Genomic DNA, 20,168 nt, shown 5'->3' on the forward strand with positions numbered 1-20,168 from the left:
AAAAATTTCTGGAACAGTGAGTTAAAAACTGACTGATTGCTTATAATTTTGCAACTGAATTTTTTGTCACTGATTTTGGTCCTTATTGCTCACTAACAGGTTAATGCATTTGGATCCATTGCCTATGTTTCTCAAACATCTTGGATCCAAGGTGGGACCATTTGCGATAACATATTATATGGAAAGCCTATGGACAAGACCAAATATGAGAAGGCCATAAAAGCATGTGCTTTGGACAAGGACATCAATAATTTCAACAATGGTGATCTCACAGAAATAGGTCAGAGAGGGCTTAACATGAGTGGAGGACAGAAACAAAGGATTCAACGAGCTCGAGCTGTCTATAACGATGCGGATATCTATCTCCTTGGGGATCCATTCAGTGCAGTAGATGCTCATACAGCTGCAATTTTATTTAATGTAAGAGAAACTTGCTTCAAGTTTTTTCATGAATGTGAAATCTAGGATCAAGAAAGAATCCTCATCTTTGATGTAGTTTTTTAACCAAGTAAAAAAATATGAAATTGCAGGATTGTGTCATGGCTGCTCTTGAAAACAAAACGGTCATTCTAGTGACTCACCAAGTGGAGTTCCTCTCAGAAGTTGATAAATTTTTGGCAAATTTTTAAGAAGTTCTAAAAGTTAAGCTTAGTTTTAAATTTTGTATGCATAAATTTTTGTTACTCATATCTAATAGTATTCTGTTTCTTAACTTTCCAGGTTATGAATGGTGGTCAAATTACTAAATCTGGAAGCTATGAGGAGCTCTTGACAGCTGTTACAGCACAGCTTGTGAATGCTCATAGAGATGCAATGACAGGACTGGGTCCTTCAAATAACGAAACTAAAGAAGAATCTCAGAAGTTAGATACGGTTCAGCCAGAGGTGTCTCAAGGGTCTAACCTCACTAAGGAAAACAGTGAGGGTGAGATTGCTGTGAAGGATCTACCAGGAGTACAACTAACAGAAGAAGAAGAAACAGAGATTAATGATGTTGGATGGAAGCCATTCTGGGATTATATCATTGACTCAAAGGGATTGCTTCCTTTTTTCTTAGGCATAGTAACTCAGGTTGGTTTTGTTGGTCTTCAGGCTGCTGCGACATATTGGCTAGCTCTGGGCATTCAAATTCCGAAAAATCACTAGTGTCATTTTGAATGGAGTCTACACTGCAATTTCAACACTCAGTGCTCTCTTTGTATATGTAAGGTCTTTCCTTGCAGCCTATCTTGGATTAAAAGCTTCCAGAGCCTTTTTCTCCGGGTTTACCATTGCTGGCTTTAAAGCTCCCATGTTATTCTTTGACTCAACCCCAGTTGGCCAGATTTTGACTCGAGTAAGATTAAGTATTTCTCGACCACGAATAAAAAATAAAAAATCTATACTGTATTATGTATCTTGAAAGAGTATTTTATAATCAGAGCCTGTACTCAATTTGTACATTCATCTTATTGTTTCTCTTGCAGGCTTCATCAGATTTGAGTATTTTGGATTACGACGTACCTTTCTCCACAATATTTGTAGTGGCGGCAAGTATTGAACTTCTGACTACAATAGGAATTATGGCTTCTGTCACATGGGAAGTTCTTATTGTAGCCATTCTCGCTATGGTAGCTGCAAAATATGTTCTGGTAGATCTAATGATTCATATTTAGTCTTGATTTTTTTAACCTCTTTCATCAATAACGGACTGACAAAGTGCTCTCTTTTGCTTTTGCTCAAAGGGGTATTATCAACCCTCTGCAAGGGAACTAATAAGGATAAATGGAACTGCAAAAGCACCGGTTATGAATTATGCAGCTGAGACTTCACTTGGAGTGGTCACAATTAGAGCTTTTAACATGGCGGACAAGTTTTTTGAGAACTATCTAAAGCTCATTGATTCTGATGCTCGGCTTTTCTTCTATTCAAATGCAGCCATGGAGTGGTTAGTTTTAAGAATAGAAGTACTTCAGAATTTGACCCTCTTCACTGCAGCTTTCCTTCTTGTGTTGCTTCCCAAGGGTTTTATAGCTCCAGGTAACATAACTGTCCATTTGTTGTAGCGAGGAGTTTTCAGACAGTCAAAAAATATTACTCATAAATCCTCCTTTCTTGGGTGGTCTGCAGGACTTGTGGGACTCTCTCTTTCTTATGCTCTATTACTAACAGGAACCCAAATTTTTCTGACTCGATGGTATAGCAGCTTATCAAACTACATCATCTCAGTTGAACGGATCAAACAATTCATGCACATACCATCAGAGCCTCCTGCTATTGTGGAGGACATGAGGCCACCGTCTTCATGGCCTTCAAAGGGTAGGATAGAGTTGCAAGCTTTAAGGTAAGGAAGCATGTCATACATACCCCCATTTAGCTTTATCTACTTAAGTTTCATAGTGTTCTTCACATCGCTAGCTCAATCATTTCAACTTCTAATTGATCAAATTGACTCCAATTATCATTTTTGTTGGGTTTCAGATAAGATATTGTCCAAGTTCTCCATTATTTCTCAAGGATATCACCTGCACTTTCAAAGAAGGGGCTAGAGTCAGAGTTGTGGGAAGAACAGGATGTGGGAAAACTACACTTATTAGTGCTTTATTTCGTTTAGTAGAGCCTGCAAGCGGGAAAGTTCTTGTAGATGGGCATGGGCTTGACATATGCTCCATTGGTTTGAAGGATTTAAGGATGAAATTCAGCATCATCCCTCAAGAGCCAACTCTTTTCAAGGGTAGCGTGCGGACTAACTTGGATCCTCTAGGTCTTTACTCTGATGATGATATATGGAAGGTAAGCCTGCTGATTCTCATCTTGAACAAATTCTTTTGTAATATTTTGTCTTCTTTTCTTTACAAGTTTGGAGCAACCCAACTCACATTTTTCATTTATAGGCTCTTGAGAAGTGTCAGCTTAAGGCAACAATCAGCAGCCTACCTAGTCTGCTTGACTCTTCAGGTCAGTTTATGATTCTGTTTTAGAACTAACTAGAAGAATGAAGCATGTCATTTTCTATAGAGTGGTATTAAAGCAATATGGATAATATTGCTCATTAACTTTGATGTATTCAACAGTGAGTGATGAAGGTGAAAATTGGAGTGCTGGGCAACGCAAACTCTTCTGCCTCGGCAGAGTCCTCCTTAAAAGGAATAAAATTCTAGTTCTTGATGAAGCTACTGCTTCCATTGATTCTGCAACAGATGCCATTCTACAAAGAATTATCTGGCAGGAATTCTCAAAATGCACGGTGATAACAGTAGCACATAGAGTTCCTACTGTTATTGATAGTGATATGGTCATGGTCCTCTCTTATGGTGTGTTTATTCACTTTCCAACTTTCTTTTATACATACAGATGGAATCCAGTTCAAAAGATTTTCCTCTTTCCCTTTTCTTTTTCGCCATATAGATAAATATGTACGTAAACAAGATTCTTGAGAAACAGTTATAATGGTTAAATATGAAGAAATTATATCTTTGTAATCTTTGTAATGAAACAAGATTGTGAACCAAGAAAATCAATGAGACACGATGAGAAAATAAGAATCAGAAGGAGAAAATGTAGGAGCAAGGGAAGGAAGAGAAAGAGAGATTGAAAGGAAATCTATGTGATTGTCCTCTATATATATATATAGTACAAATCTCTACTCTAACAGAATAGATTAAGATCCAAATTATGCGTATCTAGCTCCGTAAGATTAGGAAGAACACCAGTAATGCATAGCTGTCATTTGAATTTCTCTCTGCTAGACGACATCGTTTGGTTGTCTGTGGTAACAACGCTTAAAAGAAACGGTGCGCATTGCTTAATAACATTGAGTGAAACGGTGCGCATTGCTTTAATGAAATGATGTGTTGAAGAACCAATCTCTCTTCTCTTCATATCTGTGAAGCAAGACTCAAGTCTTGGACTTAGCACCAGGTCCGTGGACATAGCACCTAGATCATCATCTCCTTCAACAAAATAAATGCAAGGGAAAGTATCGTTTTGGAATATGTCTAAACATGATGGCAATTATACCTGACAATTATCTTATAATGCTAAAAGAATTGCTTTGCTTATGGGCTCCCTTGGCTTTATGGGTTTGTGTGAATCGGTAATGGATCAAAGGTAATTAATTATGTGCTTGGACGAGCAAATTCAATGGCCAATTTTACTTGGAAAATAAGCTGTATATAGACACAGAGAGGTTTTAAAACTTCAGATAAATCAATAAACTGAAAAATAAGCTCATCATAAGTGGAAATATCCTGAAGAAAAGAGAATTTACAGTTAGAACAATTGTGAGTACCTAGGGATATATGTGAAAGCTAGTTTTGTGTCCAAAAGGCCCGAAAGAGTCCCCATCCAAACTATTTCACTAAATTGTAATGATGTTGAGGCAGCTTACGCTAATCTGAGTTGGTTTAGTCTTGCAGGAAACTTATAGAATATTAGTTGCTAACCCGTGCGATGCACGGGACAACTATTGTGTACAAAGATTTAAACAATTCTTTATTTCTTCATCTTTGATTTCACATTAGGATTCCTTTCCTTGATATGAAACATTAAATTACAAAATGGAAAATATAAATCAAACTTAAATTAAAATTAAAAATAGGATTTCAATCCTTTATATCCTCAAATATCCAATAAATGCTAAAATATCAATTTCCAATAAATTGAAAGACAACTTTAAATACTTTTTGTATCTTCTTCCTTTGTTGTTCTTACATTCATTTGAAGTATCACTAATATAAGCTTGTTAATAAAGCACGTTGAGAAATGTATTATGACACGCAGGAGTAAGATATCAAATTTATAATTTTGCTATATTAAAAAAAAATGCACTTCTCAAGCTAAATTTTTTTGTCAGTTTCTATAACAGAGTCAAAAACTTTCTTAACTATGTAGAATTCCCATCCAAACTTGAGATTATATTCATTTAATTATATTTGGAAAGCAAATGTTTTTCCATTCAAATTTTCTACTTGCAAAGGTAAGTCGATTATAGATTGTTGTCATGATACCCATTGACAAAGCATAAAACAAAGTAAAAATAAAAACCCCCTTTCCCAATCATCAATCAATAATATTTTAAACTAATCTATATATTATTAAAAGTTGAAACATGACATTTATTGCTGCTGAGTTCCTGTTGTGCCACCTTATTGCCACGTCATTCGCCACATAATTATTATTTATTATTTATTCCTATTTTTTTACAAATATATATATATATATATATATATATATATTATTGACTTTATATATTCATCTTTGTCGGTTTTAACATCTATATGTATTTCTTTTTTATTTACAATTTTCCTATAATTTTTTTACATTCACTTATTTTTTAAATATTTACATTTTTTTCAACATTTCTTCTTCCTTTACATTTTCATCTCCTCACTACCCTCTACTTTAATATTACTATTCATCTTTCTCTTCATCTTCCTTTATTTGTCTCTTCTTATCCCTTCCATCTTATTATAAATTTGTCACTATTTTCCATTCTTTGCATAGTTTTCTCTTACAAAAAGGTTTTCTCTCTCTCTCTCTCTCTCTCTCTCTCTCTCTCTCTCTCTCTCTCTCTCTCAATGTTTTGGTGGATTTTTATTTTTTATTGCATCTTCACTTTAGGTTGATAAATTTTTGTGTTTTTAAGAACTCTAATTTAGGTTGATATGATTTAGTTTTGTGTTTTAAGTTATTATTATTATTATTATTATTTTGCTATTTGATTGTTAAATTTTATCCGATTACATTATAAAAAATTAAAGATAGTAGATAAAAATAAAATAGTATTCCATTATATAGCATAATTTGGACAATTTAGTGTTTATTGTTATATCTTTTAATTTTTTTTTTCTTCTCTTCTATTTACTCAATATTGAAATTCAACCACATCCTCCTTATCATTAAATTATTTATATTTTCTCTCTCTTTTTTGTTTTAAAAAATAAAAAATGTAATATTTTACTTAAATTCAAATAAAAGAAAATTGTGCTCATCAAATTGTACTAATTTTTTTTTTAAATTTACATTTTCTCCAACCTTTCTCCTTCTCTTTACCTTTTCATCTCCCCAAACATTCAACCTTGATATCACTCTTCCTTTTTCCTTTTATCTTCCTTTATTTTGTTTCTTTTTGTTATCATCCTCTTAGTATAAATTTCTCATTCACTCTTCCATTCTTTACATAATTTTCTCTCACAAAAAAAGTGGTTATTACCCACTCTTTCTCCCACAATTTTTTGGTGGATTTTTATTTTTATTTTTCTTGCATCTCTATTTTAGCTTGATAAAGTTTTTTATTCTTTAGAACTCTATTTTGGTTGATGGGACTTAGTTTTATTTTTATTTTTATTTTGATTGTTAAATATTATCATATTGCATTATAAATAATTAAAAATAGTAAATAAGAATGTACTATTATTATATTACATAGAATTATTTGGATAAGTTAGTGTTTATTGTTGTGTATTTTATTTTTATTTTTTTCTCATATAATTTTATTTAACATTTAAATTTAGCCACATCCCCCATATATATCATTAAATTATTTATATTTCCACTCCTTTTTCATTTTAAAAAATTTAAAATATAATATTTTGCCTAAATTAAATAAATAAAATTGTTCACATTAAGTGGAGTAATGCTAGGGAAACACTCATTCTCACACCCAATGCATCAAAGGAAGAATGAAATACAAAAAAAATCAAGTTAGAAACACTGAATTAAAATAATAATAATAATAATAATTCATATTTAATGTCATAGAATCATAATCAAATTTTGGAAAATGATAGGATGCCAATGGAGAGAGAGAGAGAGAGAGAGAGAGAGAGAGAGAGAGAGAGAGATGATATAGAAAAACACCAATACAAAGTAATAAAGAGTAGATAAAGGAGAAAAAAAAAATCAATTCCCAGCCATTGGCATTCTTTTATGGGTTGTGGGTCTTGGTGCACTTATAGGTCTAGTTCCTCTTCTCATATGTGGACTCCTTAACGTGCCTTTTGCAAATATGCTACAGAAGTGTCAAACTCAGTTTATGATTGCCCAAGACAAACGATTGAGATCCACTTCCGAGATCCTAAACAGTATGAAGATCATAAAGTTGCAATCATTGGAAGACAAATTTAAGAATTTGATTGAATCCCTCCGCGAAAATGAGTTCAAATGGTTGGCTGAAACTCAGTTTGCAAAGGCTTATGGCACATTGTTGTATTGGATGTCTCCAACCATCATTTCTTCAGTGGTCTTCTTGGGATGTATTATTTTTGGAAGTGCCCCTCTAAATGCTAGCACCATCTTCACAGTTCTTGCATCATTGAAGAGTATGGGAGATCCTGTGAGAATGATACCAGAAGCTCTTTCTTCTTTGGTCCAAGTGAAGGTATCTTTCAATCGTCTCAATGCTTTTTTGCTTGATGATGAGCTGAAAAATGATGAATTATTTAGAATCCCCTTTCAGAAGTCGGATAAGAGTGTAAAGATACAATCAGGCAATTTCAGTTGGGATCCTGAAATAATGATTCCAACTCTGAGAGATGTGAACTTGGAAATGAGATGTGGGCAGAAATTTGCTATTTGTGGTCCAGTTGGGGCTGGGAAATCATCACTTCTCTATGCTGTACTAGGGGAGATACCAAAAATTTCTGGGACAGTGAGTAAAAAACTGACTGATTGCTTATAATTTTGCAACTGAATTTTTTTTCACTGATTTTGGTCTTTATTGCTCACTAACAGGTTAATGCATTTGGATCCATTGCCTATTCGCAATAACATATTATATGGAAAGCCTATGGACAAGACTAAATATGAGAAGGCCATAAAAGCATGTGCTTTGGACAAGGACATCAATAATTTCAACCATGGTGATCTCACAGAAATAGGTCAGAGAGGGCTTAACATGAGTGGAGGACAGAAACAAAGGATTCAACTAGCTCGAGCTGTATATAATGATGCCAATATCTATCTCCTTGATGATCCATTTAGTGCAGTAGATGCTCATACAGCTGCAATTTTATTTAATGTATAATAAACTTGCTTTAAGTTTCTTCATGCGTGTGAAACCTAGGATCAAGCAAGAATTCTCAGCTTTGATGTAGTTCACTTAGCCAAGTTAAAATTGGAATTTGCAGGATTGTGTCAGGGCTGCTCTTGAAAAGAAAACTGTCATTCTAGTGACTCATCAAGTGGAGTTTCTCTCAGAAGTCGATAAAATTCTGGTAAGTATTTACCAAAAACTAAGTTCTAATAAGTCAGCTTAATTTTAAATTTTGTATGCATAAATTTGTTACCCATATCTATGTACTTTTTATTGCAAGTCAAATTATTCTGTTTCTTAACTTTATAGGTTATAAAGGATGGACAAATTACTCAACCAGGAAGCTATGAGGAGCTCTTGACAGCTGGAACAGCATTTGAACAGCTTGTGAATGCTCATAGAGATGTAATAACAGGACTGGGTCCTTCAACTGATGAAACTCAAGAAGAAACTCAGAAGTCAGATACGGTTCAGCTAGAGATGTCTCAAGGGTCTAGCTTCACTAAGGAAAACAGTGAGGGGGAGATTGCTGTGAATGGTCTACCAGGAGTACAGCTAACAGAAGAAGAAGAAACAGAGATTAATGATGTTGGATGGAAGCCATTCTGGGATTATATCATTGTCTCAAAAGGATTGCCTCTTCTTTTCTTAGGCATAGTAACTCAGTCTGGTTTTGTTGCTCTTCAGGCTGCTGCAACTTACTGGCTAGCTCTGGGGATTCAAATTCCTAAAATCACTAGCGGCATTTTGATTGGAGTCTACACTGCAATTTCAACACTCAGCGCTGTCTTTGTATACCTAAGGTCTTTCTTTGCAGCCCATCTTGGATTAAAAGCTTCCAAAGCTTTTTTTACTGGATTTACCAATGCTGTCTTTAAAGCTCCCATGTTATTCTTCGACTCAACCCCTGCTGGGCAGATTTTGACCTGAGTAAGATTATTTATTTCTCGACCATAAATAAATAAATTAAAACTAAAAAAAAAAAAACTATACTGTATTTTGTATCCTTGAAAGGGTATTTTATATTCAGAGCCACTTCTCATTTTGCACTTTCATCTTTTTGTTTCTCGTGCAGGCTTCATCAGATTTGAGTATTCTGGATTTCAACATACCTTTCTCCACTATATTTGTAGTGGCAGCAACTATTGAACTTCTGACTACAATAGGGATTATGGCTTCTGTCACATGGGAAGTTCTTATTGTAGCCATTCTTGCTATGGTAGCTGCAAAATATGTTCAGGTAGATCTAATGATTCATGTTTAGTCTTGATTTCTTTAATCTATTTCATCAATAACAGAATGACAAAGCTCTCTCTTTTGCTTTTGATCAAAGGGGTATTATCAACCCTCTGCGAGGGAACTAATAAGGATAAATGGAACTACAAAAGCACCGGTTATGAATTATGCAGCTGAGACTTCACTTGGAGTGGTCACAATTAGAGCTTTTAACATGGTGGACAAGTTTTTTGAGGACTATCTAAAGCTCATTGATACTGATGCTCGGCTTTTCTTCTATTCAAATGCAGCCATGGAGTGGTTAGTTTTAAGGATTGAAGTACTTCAGAATTTGACCCTCTTCACTGCAGCTTTTCTTCTTGTGTTGCTTCCCAAGAGTTTTATAGCTCCAGGTTCATTACTTCATTAGAACTGTCCATTTCTGTAGCTAGGAATTTTCAGACCTTTAAAAAACATTACTCAATAGTTCCTCCATTCTTGGGTGGTTTGCAGGACTTGTGGGACTCTCTCTTTCTTATGCTCTATCACTAACAGGCACCCAAATTTTTTTTACTCGATGGTATTGCTACTTATCAAACTACCTCATCTCAGTTGAACGGATCAAACAATTCATGCACATACCATCAGAGCCTCCTGCTATTGTGGAGGACAACAGGCCACCATCTTCATGGCCTTCAATGGGTAGGATAGAGTTGCAAGCTTTGAAGGTAAGGAAGCATGTCAGACATAAGTTTCTTAATGTTCTTCACACGGCTACCTCCATCATTTTGACTTGTAACTGATGAAATTGACTGCAACTATTCATTCTTTTGGTCGGTTTTCAGATAAGATATCGTCCAAATGCTCCATTAGTTCTCAAGGAAATCACTTGCGCTTTCGAAGAAGGGACTAAAGTAGGAGTTGTGGGAAGAACAGGAAGTGGAAAAACTACACTAATTAGTGCTTTATTTCGTTTGGTAGAGCCTGCAAGTGGTAAAATTCTTGTAGATGGGCTTGACATATGCTCCATTGGTTTGAAGGATTTAAGGATGAAACTCAGCATCATCCCTCAAGAGCCAACTCTTTTCAAGGGTAGTTTGCGAACAAACTTGGATCCTCTAGGTCTTTACTCTGATGATGAAATATGGAAGGTAAGCCTACTGATTCTCATCTTGAACAAATTCTTCTGTATTGTTTTGTCTTCTTTTCTTTGCAAGTTTGGAGCAACCCAACTAACATTTTCATTTATAGGCTCTTGAGAAGTGTCAGCTTAAGGCAACAATCAATAGCCTACCCAATCTGCTAGACTCTTCAGGTCAGTTTAGGATTCTTTTTATAACTAACTATAAGAATTAAACATGCCAATTTCTCTCAAGTGATTTTAAAGCAATATGGATAATAATATTCATTAACTCTGGTATATTCAACAGTGAGTGATGAAGGAGAAAATTGGAGTGCCGGGCAACGCCAACTCTTCTGCCTTGGTAGAGTCCTTAAAAGGAATAAAATTCTAGTTCTTGATGAAGCTACTGCTTCCATTGATTCTGCAACAGATGCCATTCTACAAAGAATTATCAGGCAGGAATTCTCAGAATGCACGGTGATAACAGTAGCTCATAGAGTTCCTACTGTTATTGATAGTGATATGGTCATGGTGCTCTCTTATGGTATGTACTTTTACTTTCCAACTTTCTTTTTATACATACAGATGGAATCCAATTCAATTTTTTCCCCTTTCCTTTTTCTTTTAGCCATGTAGATAAATATGTATATAAACAAGATTCTTGAGAAACAGTTAAAATGGTTAAATAAATGCAAGGGGAAGTATAATTTTAAATTATTTATAAACATGATGGCAATTGTATCTGAGTACTATCTTATAAAATGCTAAAAGAATTGCTTAGCTTAAGGGCTTCCTTGGCAATTTATGGGTTTTTGTGTGATTCAGTAACGGATCACACAAATTTTCAATGGTTTGTTTTACTTAAAGAATAAGATAGGTGAATTAAGTTGTATCTTGAAAGAGTGAGGTTTTAAAGAACTGTAGATAAGTCAATAAATTGAAAAATAAGCTTATCATAAGTGGAAATATAGTGAATGAAAAAGAAATTACAATAAGATCAATTGTAAGTACCTTGGGATATATGTGAAAGCTAGTTTTGAGTCCAAAATGCCCAAGAGTCTCCATCCAAACTGGTTCACAAAGTTGTATTGATCTTGAGGCAGCTTATGCTAATCTGAGTTGGTTTGGTCTTGCAGGGAAACTTATAGAATAAGATAAGCCTTCGAAGCTTCTTGAGACTAACTCCTCCTTTGCTAAGCTTGTAGCTGAATACTGGTCCAGCTGTAGGAGGAACTCCTACTAGGATTTCAACAAATATCAATAATAATGTAGATAATGATAAATAAAGCACACATTTAGCATGAAAATGAGAGATTTTTATGTGACTTTATAACACACTAAGGTGATTACATGTAATACATGTTATCCTATGGTGCCATCACAAAATAGGACTCTATGAAATTATTGGAATATCTTATTAGCATGTAGAATCCTGGGCCGTCTTGTATTTTCTAAGCGGATTTGCCTATGGGCTATGGGAAAAGATGCAATGCCATATTTTACCATTTGGGTACCATCATTATTGTTTACAAGTGTGCGAGTACTGAAGTGTGTTTCACCTTATTACCAACATACTCTTTTACATAAATATTTTTCTTCTTGTCCATTAAAGGTTCATTATGCCTATGAACTATACAAAGGAAGGTAAAATGATTTGACACTTCTGATCAACATTGAAAAACACATTCGAAGGAAGAAAAAAAAAAAAAAAAAAAAGAGAGAGAGAGAGAGAGGAGGAAAAGCAGCTCCACTATTCTACACAATGGAAAGGGTATTACTTATATCAGAACTCGGGTATTGAACCTGCACTCTATCTGTATGGCTTGATGGTGGCTAATGGTCAATCAGTTAACACCTAAAGGACACGTACAACACTAGCATGAAGTGGCTTGTTCTAGTGTAATAATGTCATTATTTTAATATCACATAAAACTAAGATGCACATTGTTTCAGATGACGAAAACACAAAATAAAGAATGAAAGAAGAAGCAGTAGATTTAAAGAGCTTGTTACGGGAGTTTTAAGTATCTGAAAATGACCAGCTATTTATCAAAATTGATTGAATAGTACGTGATATAAGATCCTTATTTCAGAAAATTCCCATAACAAATAGAGCATTAATTATGGATTCCTTACAAGGCTGGTACCAATTCAAATGCAGAAACATGGGAGTACATCAAAGCTAGGCTCTCAACAGTAAGATGGTGGAAAAACCATTTAGTTCTCTCAAACTGTCTCAAGAAATTCATTCTTGTGTTGGCTAGTACATCAAAGCAAGGCTCACAATAGTAGGATGGTGGAAAATCATTTAGGTCTCTCAAACTCTCTCAAGAAATTCATTCTTGTGTTGGCTAGTAATGAGGAACAAATTAGGCAATTTAGAAAGAATGTTGCATTGGGTTACATAGTTCATCATTCAAATTGTGTATTCTACAAAAAAAGTCTCTGGAATGTAGAGCACACTTGTAGTTTGAGACTTTTGAGTGCTCTTTCACTGGAAGGAAAAATGTGAGAATGAGAACGTAGGGGGGATAAAAGTATAAATAAAGAAAATATTATTATTTTTTCTTTCATGCTCGTTTGGTAGAAGGGCATACTTCATTCTCACATGCAAGCAGTAGACTGTTACATTAAGAATATCAAATAATTTATCTCTATCATACTAGCTTTAGTGCCAAATACGAGACAATCCGTTCCTTAAAAATAATTTAAGATGTCTAAAGTAATCATATAAATTATTCACTTTTACGAAATTCATTTTGACTAAAGATTCCACAAGTTAACAGTCACATCTAAGGGGCTATTTCCAAGAGTTCTACTTCTCTAAAACATAGCTAAGAGAGATCATTGTGTATGCATGCATATCCTCTCAAGGTCACAATTTAAATACTCTTCAAGCAATGCCACCAACATGAAACTGGAAGTTCTCCAAAGTTTTTGCATTTCCAGAAAAATACTTGTACAAAATCTCTCTATCTACATGTCCTTTAAGGCTTTCAATCTTGACAGTCTTCAAGCAATGTCGCCAACATGGAAAAGGTAGGAACTTGCCACAACTAGGATTCTCCTCTTTATAAATAGGCTTTCGATATGAGAACTGAAATACAAGCAATCCATTAGCGACATAGAAAATTTTGTTTGTTTATGAGCATTTAACAACATAAAAACTCCAGTAAGCATGCATCTTAGCCTCCCTAGTTCCTATCATCCAACTAGAAAGTAAGAATCAAAACTTAAGATTGCATTTGGAAACTTGGATTTCAATTTGGATATGGATTTTAAATGAACAGATTTGAAATACCTTGATTTCAAATCTATTGATTTTAGGTGTTATTTCAAATCTAAAAATTTTAAATCTTTAAAATTTTTGGTGGATTTGTCAAATCCAAATCCTTAACCTATTTTAGATTGTCCAAACAAAATTTTTTGATTTTAATCACCCAAATCCAAATCCAAATGCACCATAAAGGTTTCAATGGTTTTGAATAAGTCTAATATAGACCCACAACAATAATGTTTTTAGTAGGTAGATAGTAGGGGAAGGGGGTGGTAGAGTTCAAACTACATCATACACCACAAAAGATGCCACTACCACTAAGCTATTACTTGAATTCCAAAAAAAAAAAAAAAAAAAAAAGGTTTTTAATCAAAATCAAATGTGATTTATTTCACTAATTAATGTACTAAAATTATAGTAGAATAAATATTGTTGAACACACCTTAGTGTACACACTTGACATGGAACCACCAATGATCAAATAACAATAACTATAAATTAGATATTATTAAAATGTGAGAATTTTCAACAAAGACCAAAGAAAGTAGAAGGAATTTTTCATTCCTACAATCATATTTGCTTCAGATATAAACGAGCATAAAGTTTGTAAACCAAATTACATTTTTTTTTTTTTCTTTACAATAATAAAATGCAGAAACTTCTTAATTGATATAGTCGATCCTTTGACTAAACAAAGAACCAGACGCATAAAGTTTATTAAATAACTCATATTAACAAGTTTTCTCCACTGCAAAATGACAATTGGTGGACCAAAAAAAGAAAAAACCAAGAACTTCATGTTAGGTTCTAAATGTTTAGAACAATTGGCAAATCGTGAACACAAACTTGTCTAGATATAGATCTTAGAGTCTATAGGTTTTATTAGACAATGCTCAATGTGATTCAAGTCAAGATTCAAGAACATACAAGTTGCAGGAAGAAGATTTCATAATCTGTCTGGCTCGATCGATCGAAAGACAGGCTCGACCGATCGAAAGTCGTATCTGCAGAATTTTAATTAAACCCAAATAGTAGTCCAAGCCCATTTAGGATTAGGGTTTCTAATCTACTTCTCCCAGTATATAAAGGAAACCCTAAGCACGTTTTTGTGTGTCTTTTCAGAGAGAAAATAGTGTGCCTCTTTTGTATTTAGGGTTTTGTTCCTAAAAATCTCTCTTATGTTTTCTACTGGTGCTATTCCTTGAAGAATCTCAAGATCCGGTATTGTAGAAGTTGCTACCTTCTCTTGTCATCAAAGGTGTTGATGATCTAAACCTTCAAGGGTGGTCTTGGAGTCACAAACAAGAGTGTTTGTGTTGCTAAACCTTTGAGTGGGATCTCAAAGTCACAAACGGGGGTGTTTGTGTTTTGCAAAGGCCAAAGAAAGAAGGAGTCCGTGGATTCGGAGCTTGCACGTGGTCGTGTCAGTAAGTTCTACTGGTTGGTAGCATTAGGAAGTCGAGCGGGGGTGCTTGTAAGTCCTTTTGTATGGACTTCGATTCTTTCTAGTGGATTTGCTTTTTACCTTGAGGATAGCTAGGTTAAATCCTCCCCAGGTTTTTACCGGTTTGGTTTCCTAGGTGATCATTTCATTGTCTTATTTATTTTCCGTTGCTTTGCATGATTTGATCTTCATTATTGTGATAACCTAGACTTGTTAATCTGACTAAGTAACAACTTAGCTAATTAACTAGGTTTAATCAATTGTTTGAAGGGGTCTAAAAACCAACACTTCATACTTCCTATAATATGAAACATGAAACTATTATTACTTTCCATTTACGGTGCACTTAGATTTCTAGTATTTGCTATCAATATCCATCTTTCTTGCTTTCTGAACAATCCTCCAATATGGGATTTTGCAAGGGAAAAAAATCTCTTAAGGACATCCCTAAGCTGATGAAGAGATGGATTTACTCCTATGGAACAACGAGAAGATTATGATGACTCCATTGGTAAGTATCCTAGTACCAAAGTTTTTTGGAAATTAAATTAAGCAATTCTTTCCTTCTACAGAAACCTATGACTCTGAAAAATTCAGTTGAGGATCTCATCAAAATATTAGGAGTCCACTGGTTAGACCTTTCCAGTTTTCACCAACTTAGGTGGTGATAAAAAAGTTTGATAATCCGAGACCTATGACTTTCGGGGGTAATTCTAAGTGCTTAATGGAATAAAGAAAAATGCTAGAGACAAGGCAATAGAGGGAGGCAATAACTCTCACAAAGCATTCCTGATTGGCTTTAGGATCATGGAGAATTCAGTACAGGAACCTTTTCCTTAGTGCAATTGTCCATGACATGGCTGCAATTGCATTTAATTCTATCCTACCCAGAAGGCAGATCACTAAAAGAATGGATTTGCTATAGAATTTATGATCTATATAGGACTCCTTTCATTTTGAACAGTGTAAATAAAGAAAGAGCAAGAAAATTCGCATCAGCAATATTCATATATCATTTTGAACAGTGTAAATAAAGAAAGAGCAAGAAAATTCGCATCAGCAATATTCATATATATATATATATATATATATATATAAAAGAGAAAATCTAAGAGCATCTCCAACAGTCACTGTAAAGCTATTTTTGGACCACCAACAACTACCGTTCACGCTCCAACGGCTTCTCTAAACACACAAATTCTCCAAATTTTTTTTTGGAGTTGCTACAGTAATTCTCTTAATTTAGAGAACACTGTAGCAACTCCAAACCATTATTTTATCTTAAAAAAATACCCGGTTGAATAAAAAAATATTCTCTCTCTTTCCTCCTCTCTTCCTTGTTCATCGGTCTCTCACTCAAACGGTAACACAATCAAAACACAAACACAATAACAGATCAAGAATAGGGAAAAATACAAATTTAATTAGAACAAAAAATCTAAAATCAAAACAAAAACAACAGATCAAGAGCATGAAAGCCTATCTAAGCTCCATTGTAACAACAATTGAATCAGAACAAGATACAAAAAAAATTAAAAAAAAAAAAAAAAAAAGATAGACGAAGGCCATGTCAGCTGTGTGTGTGTGTGTGTGTGTGAAGTGAGCTGAAGAGGAAAGAAAATAGAAGGTAGAAATAGAAAAAGTAAAAAAAGAGAGAGCTAGAGAAAGAGAGAGAGAGAGAGAGAGCTGAAGAAATGATCCGGAATGAACTAGAAGAAAAAGAAAAAGAAGGTAGATAGAGGAAAGGAGTGGGATACGTGGGTAGTGGAGAAAAAACCAAGAGGAAAAAAAAGGAGTGTGTGTGTGTGTGTGTGTGTGTGTGTTAAGTGAGCTGAAGAGGAAAGAAAATAGAAGGTAGAAATAGAAAAAGTAAAAAAAGAGAGAGCTAGAGAAAGAGAGAGAGAGAGAGAGAGAGAGCTGAAGAAATGATCCGGAATGAACTAGAAGAAAAAGAAAAAGAAGGTAGATAGAGGAAAGGAGTGGGATACGTGGGTAGTGGAGAAAAAACCAAGAAAAAAAAAAAAAAAAAAAAGAAGAAGAAGAAGAAGAAGAAACGTGTCCAGATGGTGTGAAGGGAAAAATAATATAAAAAATAAGAAATTGCAATTAAGAAATGCTATCACAATATTTTCACAATAAATTTTAAGTAACAGATTGTTATTAGATAATATTGGCGAGTAAAAAAATAATTTCAGTAGTGAGTTCAAATTATAATTAGTAACAACTTTCCATATAAAGTTTGTTGTGAAATTATTGCGTAAAATGTTGTGAATATAACACTTCTCATTGAAAAATATAGTTGTTAAAAAAAGAATAAATGCTGATTAAAAAAAAAAAAACAATGAATGAAGAAATAATATTTAAATGAGATAGAGAATGTGATAAAAAATCTGTTGGAAAGTGTATTTGAAAAAGTGGGTAGGTAAAAGCTAAATGTCACTATTTATTCTCCAAACAGTACAAAAATTTGGAGAAGCTGTTGGAGATGCTCTAATTAGAATCAAAATTGAATTTCTATTGGAGTCTAATTTTATGTCATGTGTCTCATCTAAACATTTAATTTTTGTGTCAAGTTAATTTAGTACAAAATAAGAAAAGGCCAATATAAATAAACCATAAAAAACAAAAAACATATATCTAATAATATGTCTAAAATCAAAAGAAGAGAGTTTGAAAGATTATACATACCAATATCATTTGTTTGTCTATAGCTAGCTAAAACATAATTCAAATTTATCAGCTTCTTGCATAATACTATGAACATAGTTATTTATTACTCCGAATCATTGTACATAGTGGCAACATTTCGATTTAATCAATAGATTGAAAAGCCAATAAAAACCAAAATGTTCAAGTAATTGATTCTTCTTTAAAAAAAATAAAATAAAGAGGGCATGTAGTAAACACAATGGGCACCAGATACTAAAAAGTAAAAAGATAAGGAATTCCCAGTCTTATTACTAAATTACTAACAAGTAATAACAAAAATATCAATCACATCAAAAGCAACCCTCAAGTAGCACGACAATGAAACATAAAATGTAACAAGAATGATTTCTAAGATAATAAGTTTGTTTGAAAAACAAAAGCGCTATTTAGCACACTCCTTAGCATTAATGAAAACATGATGAGCAAGTTTGAGGATACTAAAAAATAAATAAGTGTATTACCTCAAAGGCTACTTTGTTAAAATCAGGATCTGACTCCCTGCGTGATTCAATTACTAACATGTCTGGAAGAGGAGAAATCCAAAGCAAACCATCTAGTAGTTCCTTGATTTTGTATCTTGTAAGTGGCGGAGGTATTGATAACTTTAAATGTTTGACATTATATAATGGTGATGGTAAGGTTTCACTCAATTCTTTTGGTATAATCACATCCTTTACAAAGAAATTAAACAAAAAAATCTGATTAGATTTTATATACAAAAAAGCAAATCCAAGATAAAAAGTGAAATGAAATAAATTTATGAACAAGATAATCAAAGAAAGAAATAAAGATAAAACCAGAAGTACCTGAATTACAATAATACTCAATTTGAATACTTTTGATTTTCCCATCTTTGAGAGGAATTCAATCTTTGCAGCGTCCCAAGGACCATAGGAACTCCACATTGTGTACTCAGCATCTAACAGACCCGAAGCATTCAACGAAAAAGATATTGCAGTATTACCAGAATATGAATCATGACTTCAACCAGATTTTTGCATCTCATCAATCCCAATGATTTAAGATGATGATGACTTGAAAGCTTTATTCTTTCCAGCATATAACAAAAAACTAGCTCTAAGTTCTCAAGGAGTGGAAGTCCAGAAAGATTATGATCAAGCCACTTTTCTGTTACAATTGGTGTGTTTATAAATAACTATTTTAGATTTCTTAAAGGAAGCAAGTTGAGCTCAGATAGCCGACCCTCGTTTATACATAGATCATGAAGATTTGATGCTTCCAACTCAAGCCTGTCAAGGTGATTGTTCTGTACCAGAATTTTCATGACTTTAGGGAGACCAAAAATCTTTTAACACTTAATGCCCCGACAGCACGAAATTCCCATGTCTTTTATCATAGGACACCCAAAAATCAGATTCTGAATAATTTGATTATCTGCATAAACGCCTAATAAAGACAATCTTTTCAAAGATGGTAAGTTTATATCACTACGAATGAATCCAACTTAAGATAATGTAGTGTCAACACAGTTAAAGATTTTGCAACCAAAACACAATGAGGCAAGGGATAACGTATACGAGACCCACCAAAGAAAAGAATCAGCTCTTCAACATTACTCTTAACCACAAACCTTATCCAGCGGTCAACACGAGACTTGGATTTGTGATTCTGCACGCTAACCTCTAATGTAAAATTCTTTATATGTGGTCTCTGACTTTGGCGGCTTCGTAATCGTAAACATTTATTCAAGAACTTGTAAAAGTTACGTCTCTTTATCTTGACTTCCGGATCATTCTTCTTTTCTGAACTCCACAACATGGAGGTTTTATCGAAGTTTAGAATGGGGAATGTAGTCCACACATGTTTCCATCGTGTAGACAAAAGAGTAGATTGAAATACTTGTTTGGTAGGAAGGAAGGATAGAATGTGTTGCAAAACGTCTTCTGGCAACTCAGATATACGATCAACTACTACTACATCATCATCATCATCAACTGTGAACTTTTTTCTCTTAGAATCCATTCCTTGTAAAAAATTTCTGTGAGACTCAGGAGGTTCAGGTTTGTAGCTAGAGAGTCAAGGCTGAGAGATTGTATTCTAAAGGTTTAGAAAGATATCACACACTTTTAAAACCAAACTTTCCTAAGCTGATTCAGAAATACTAAGTAGATTCAGAAAAGAATTACGACCAAAGAAAAATTAAAATGGGCTTAATTACCTGGCAAAATCTCGACTAAGATTGAATTCTTCAGTGGCAGGTTGACTTTAATCTTGTTGTTTCAACTTTGAACTGTCGAATATCTAGTAATGCCTTCTTCTTCTTTTTTATTTATTTATTTTTTTAAATTTATAAATTTTCGGGTATTATTGGACACGGATGGCGATGGACCGGATTTGAGTTTGGGTAGGGTATATTTAAACTCGA

General features: G+C 33.9%; 2 protein-coding genes and 1 long non-coding RNA gene across 4 annotated transcripts in view; 1 reads left to right on the forward strand and 2 right to left on the reverse strand.

Moving 5' to 3' along the window:
* The window catches only part of LOC126725187 (uncharacterized), a 60,752-nt gene extending 51,533 nt beyond the window's left edge, over positions 1–9,219 (reverse strand). The window contains exon 1 of the long non-coding RNA XR_007655343.1: positions 9,127–9,219. This is a non-coding gene — a long non-coding RNA (uncharacterized LOC126725187). The remainder of the gene's footprint in view (positions 1–9,126) is intronic.
* LOC126725183 (ABC transporter C family member 8-like) overlaps positions 1–11,881 on the forward strand; it is a 67,669-nt gene extending 55,788 nt beyond the window's left edge. The window contains exons 7-12 of one of the 2 annotated variants that reach the window (XM_050429730.1): positions 1,725–2,019; positions 9,743–9,957; positions 10,075–10,380; positions 10,481–10,544; positions 10,660–10,896; positions 11,489–11,881. In XM_050429730.1, the coding sequence (XP_050285687.1) occupies positions 1,725–2,019; positions 9,743–9,957; positions 10,075–10,380; positions 10,481–10,544; positions 10,660–10,896; positions 11,489–11,505 (1,134 nt within the window). In that variant the 3' untranslated portion in view covers positions 11,506–11,881. Of the gene's footprint in view, positions 1–1,724; positions 2,020–9,742; positions 9,958–10,074; positions 10,381–10,480; positions 10,545–10,659; positions 11,099–11,488 lie in introns of those variants that run through there. The other variant, XM_050429729.1, reaches the window with a different exon arrangement.
* Positions 11,882–13,245: 1,364 nt separating this feature from the next.
* Positions 13,246–19,765, reverse strand: LOC126727820 (uncharacterized). The gene is made up of 4 exons (XM_050433731.1): positions 19,374–19,765; positions 18,589–18,763; positions 18,244–18,453; positions 13,246–13,449 (listed from the first exon to the last, which is right to left on the reverse strand). Exons 1-4 carry the CDS (start codon positions 19,763–19,765, stop codon positions 13,246–13,248), a joined length of 981 nt encoding a protein of 326 aa, XP_050289688.1.
* Between the last annotated feature and the right edge of the window lie 403 nt (positions 19,766–20,168).

The sequence above is a fragment of the Quercus robur genome, chromosome 5, assembly GCF_932294415.1.
Source record: "Quercus robur chromosome 5, dhQueRobu3.1, whole genome shotgun sequence".
Taxonomy (NCBI): Eukaryota; Viridiplantae; Streptophyta; class Magnoliopsida; order Fagales; family Fagaceae; genus Quercus; species Quercus robur.

Excerpts from the sequence above, each read along its gene's own strand:
- LOC126727820 (XM_050433731.1), bottom strand. The coding sequence starts at position 19,765 with ATGGATTCTAAGAGAAAAAAGTTCACAGTTGATGATGATGATGATGTA. Across the intron at positions 18,764-19,373 it reads CGTGTTGACCGCTGGATAAG|TCATGATTCATATTCTGGTA; the intron begins GTTTGTGGTTAA and ends ATCTGGTTGAAG. Across the intron at positions 18,454-18,588 it reads TGAGTATTATTGTAATTCAG|GATGTGATTATACCAAAAGA; the intron begins GTACTTCTGGTT and ends TTCTTTGTAAAG.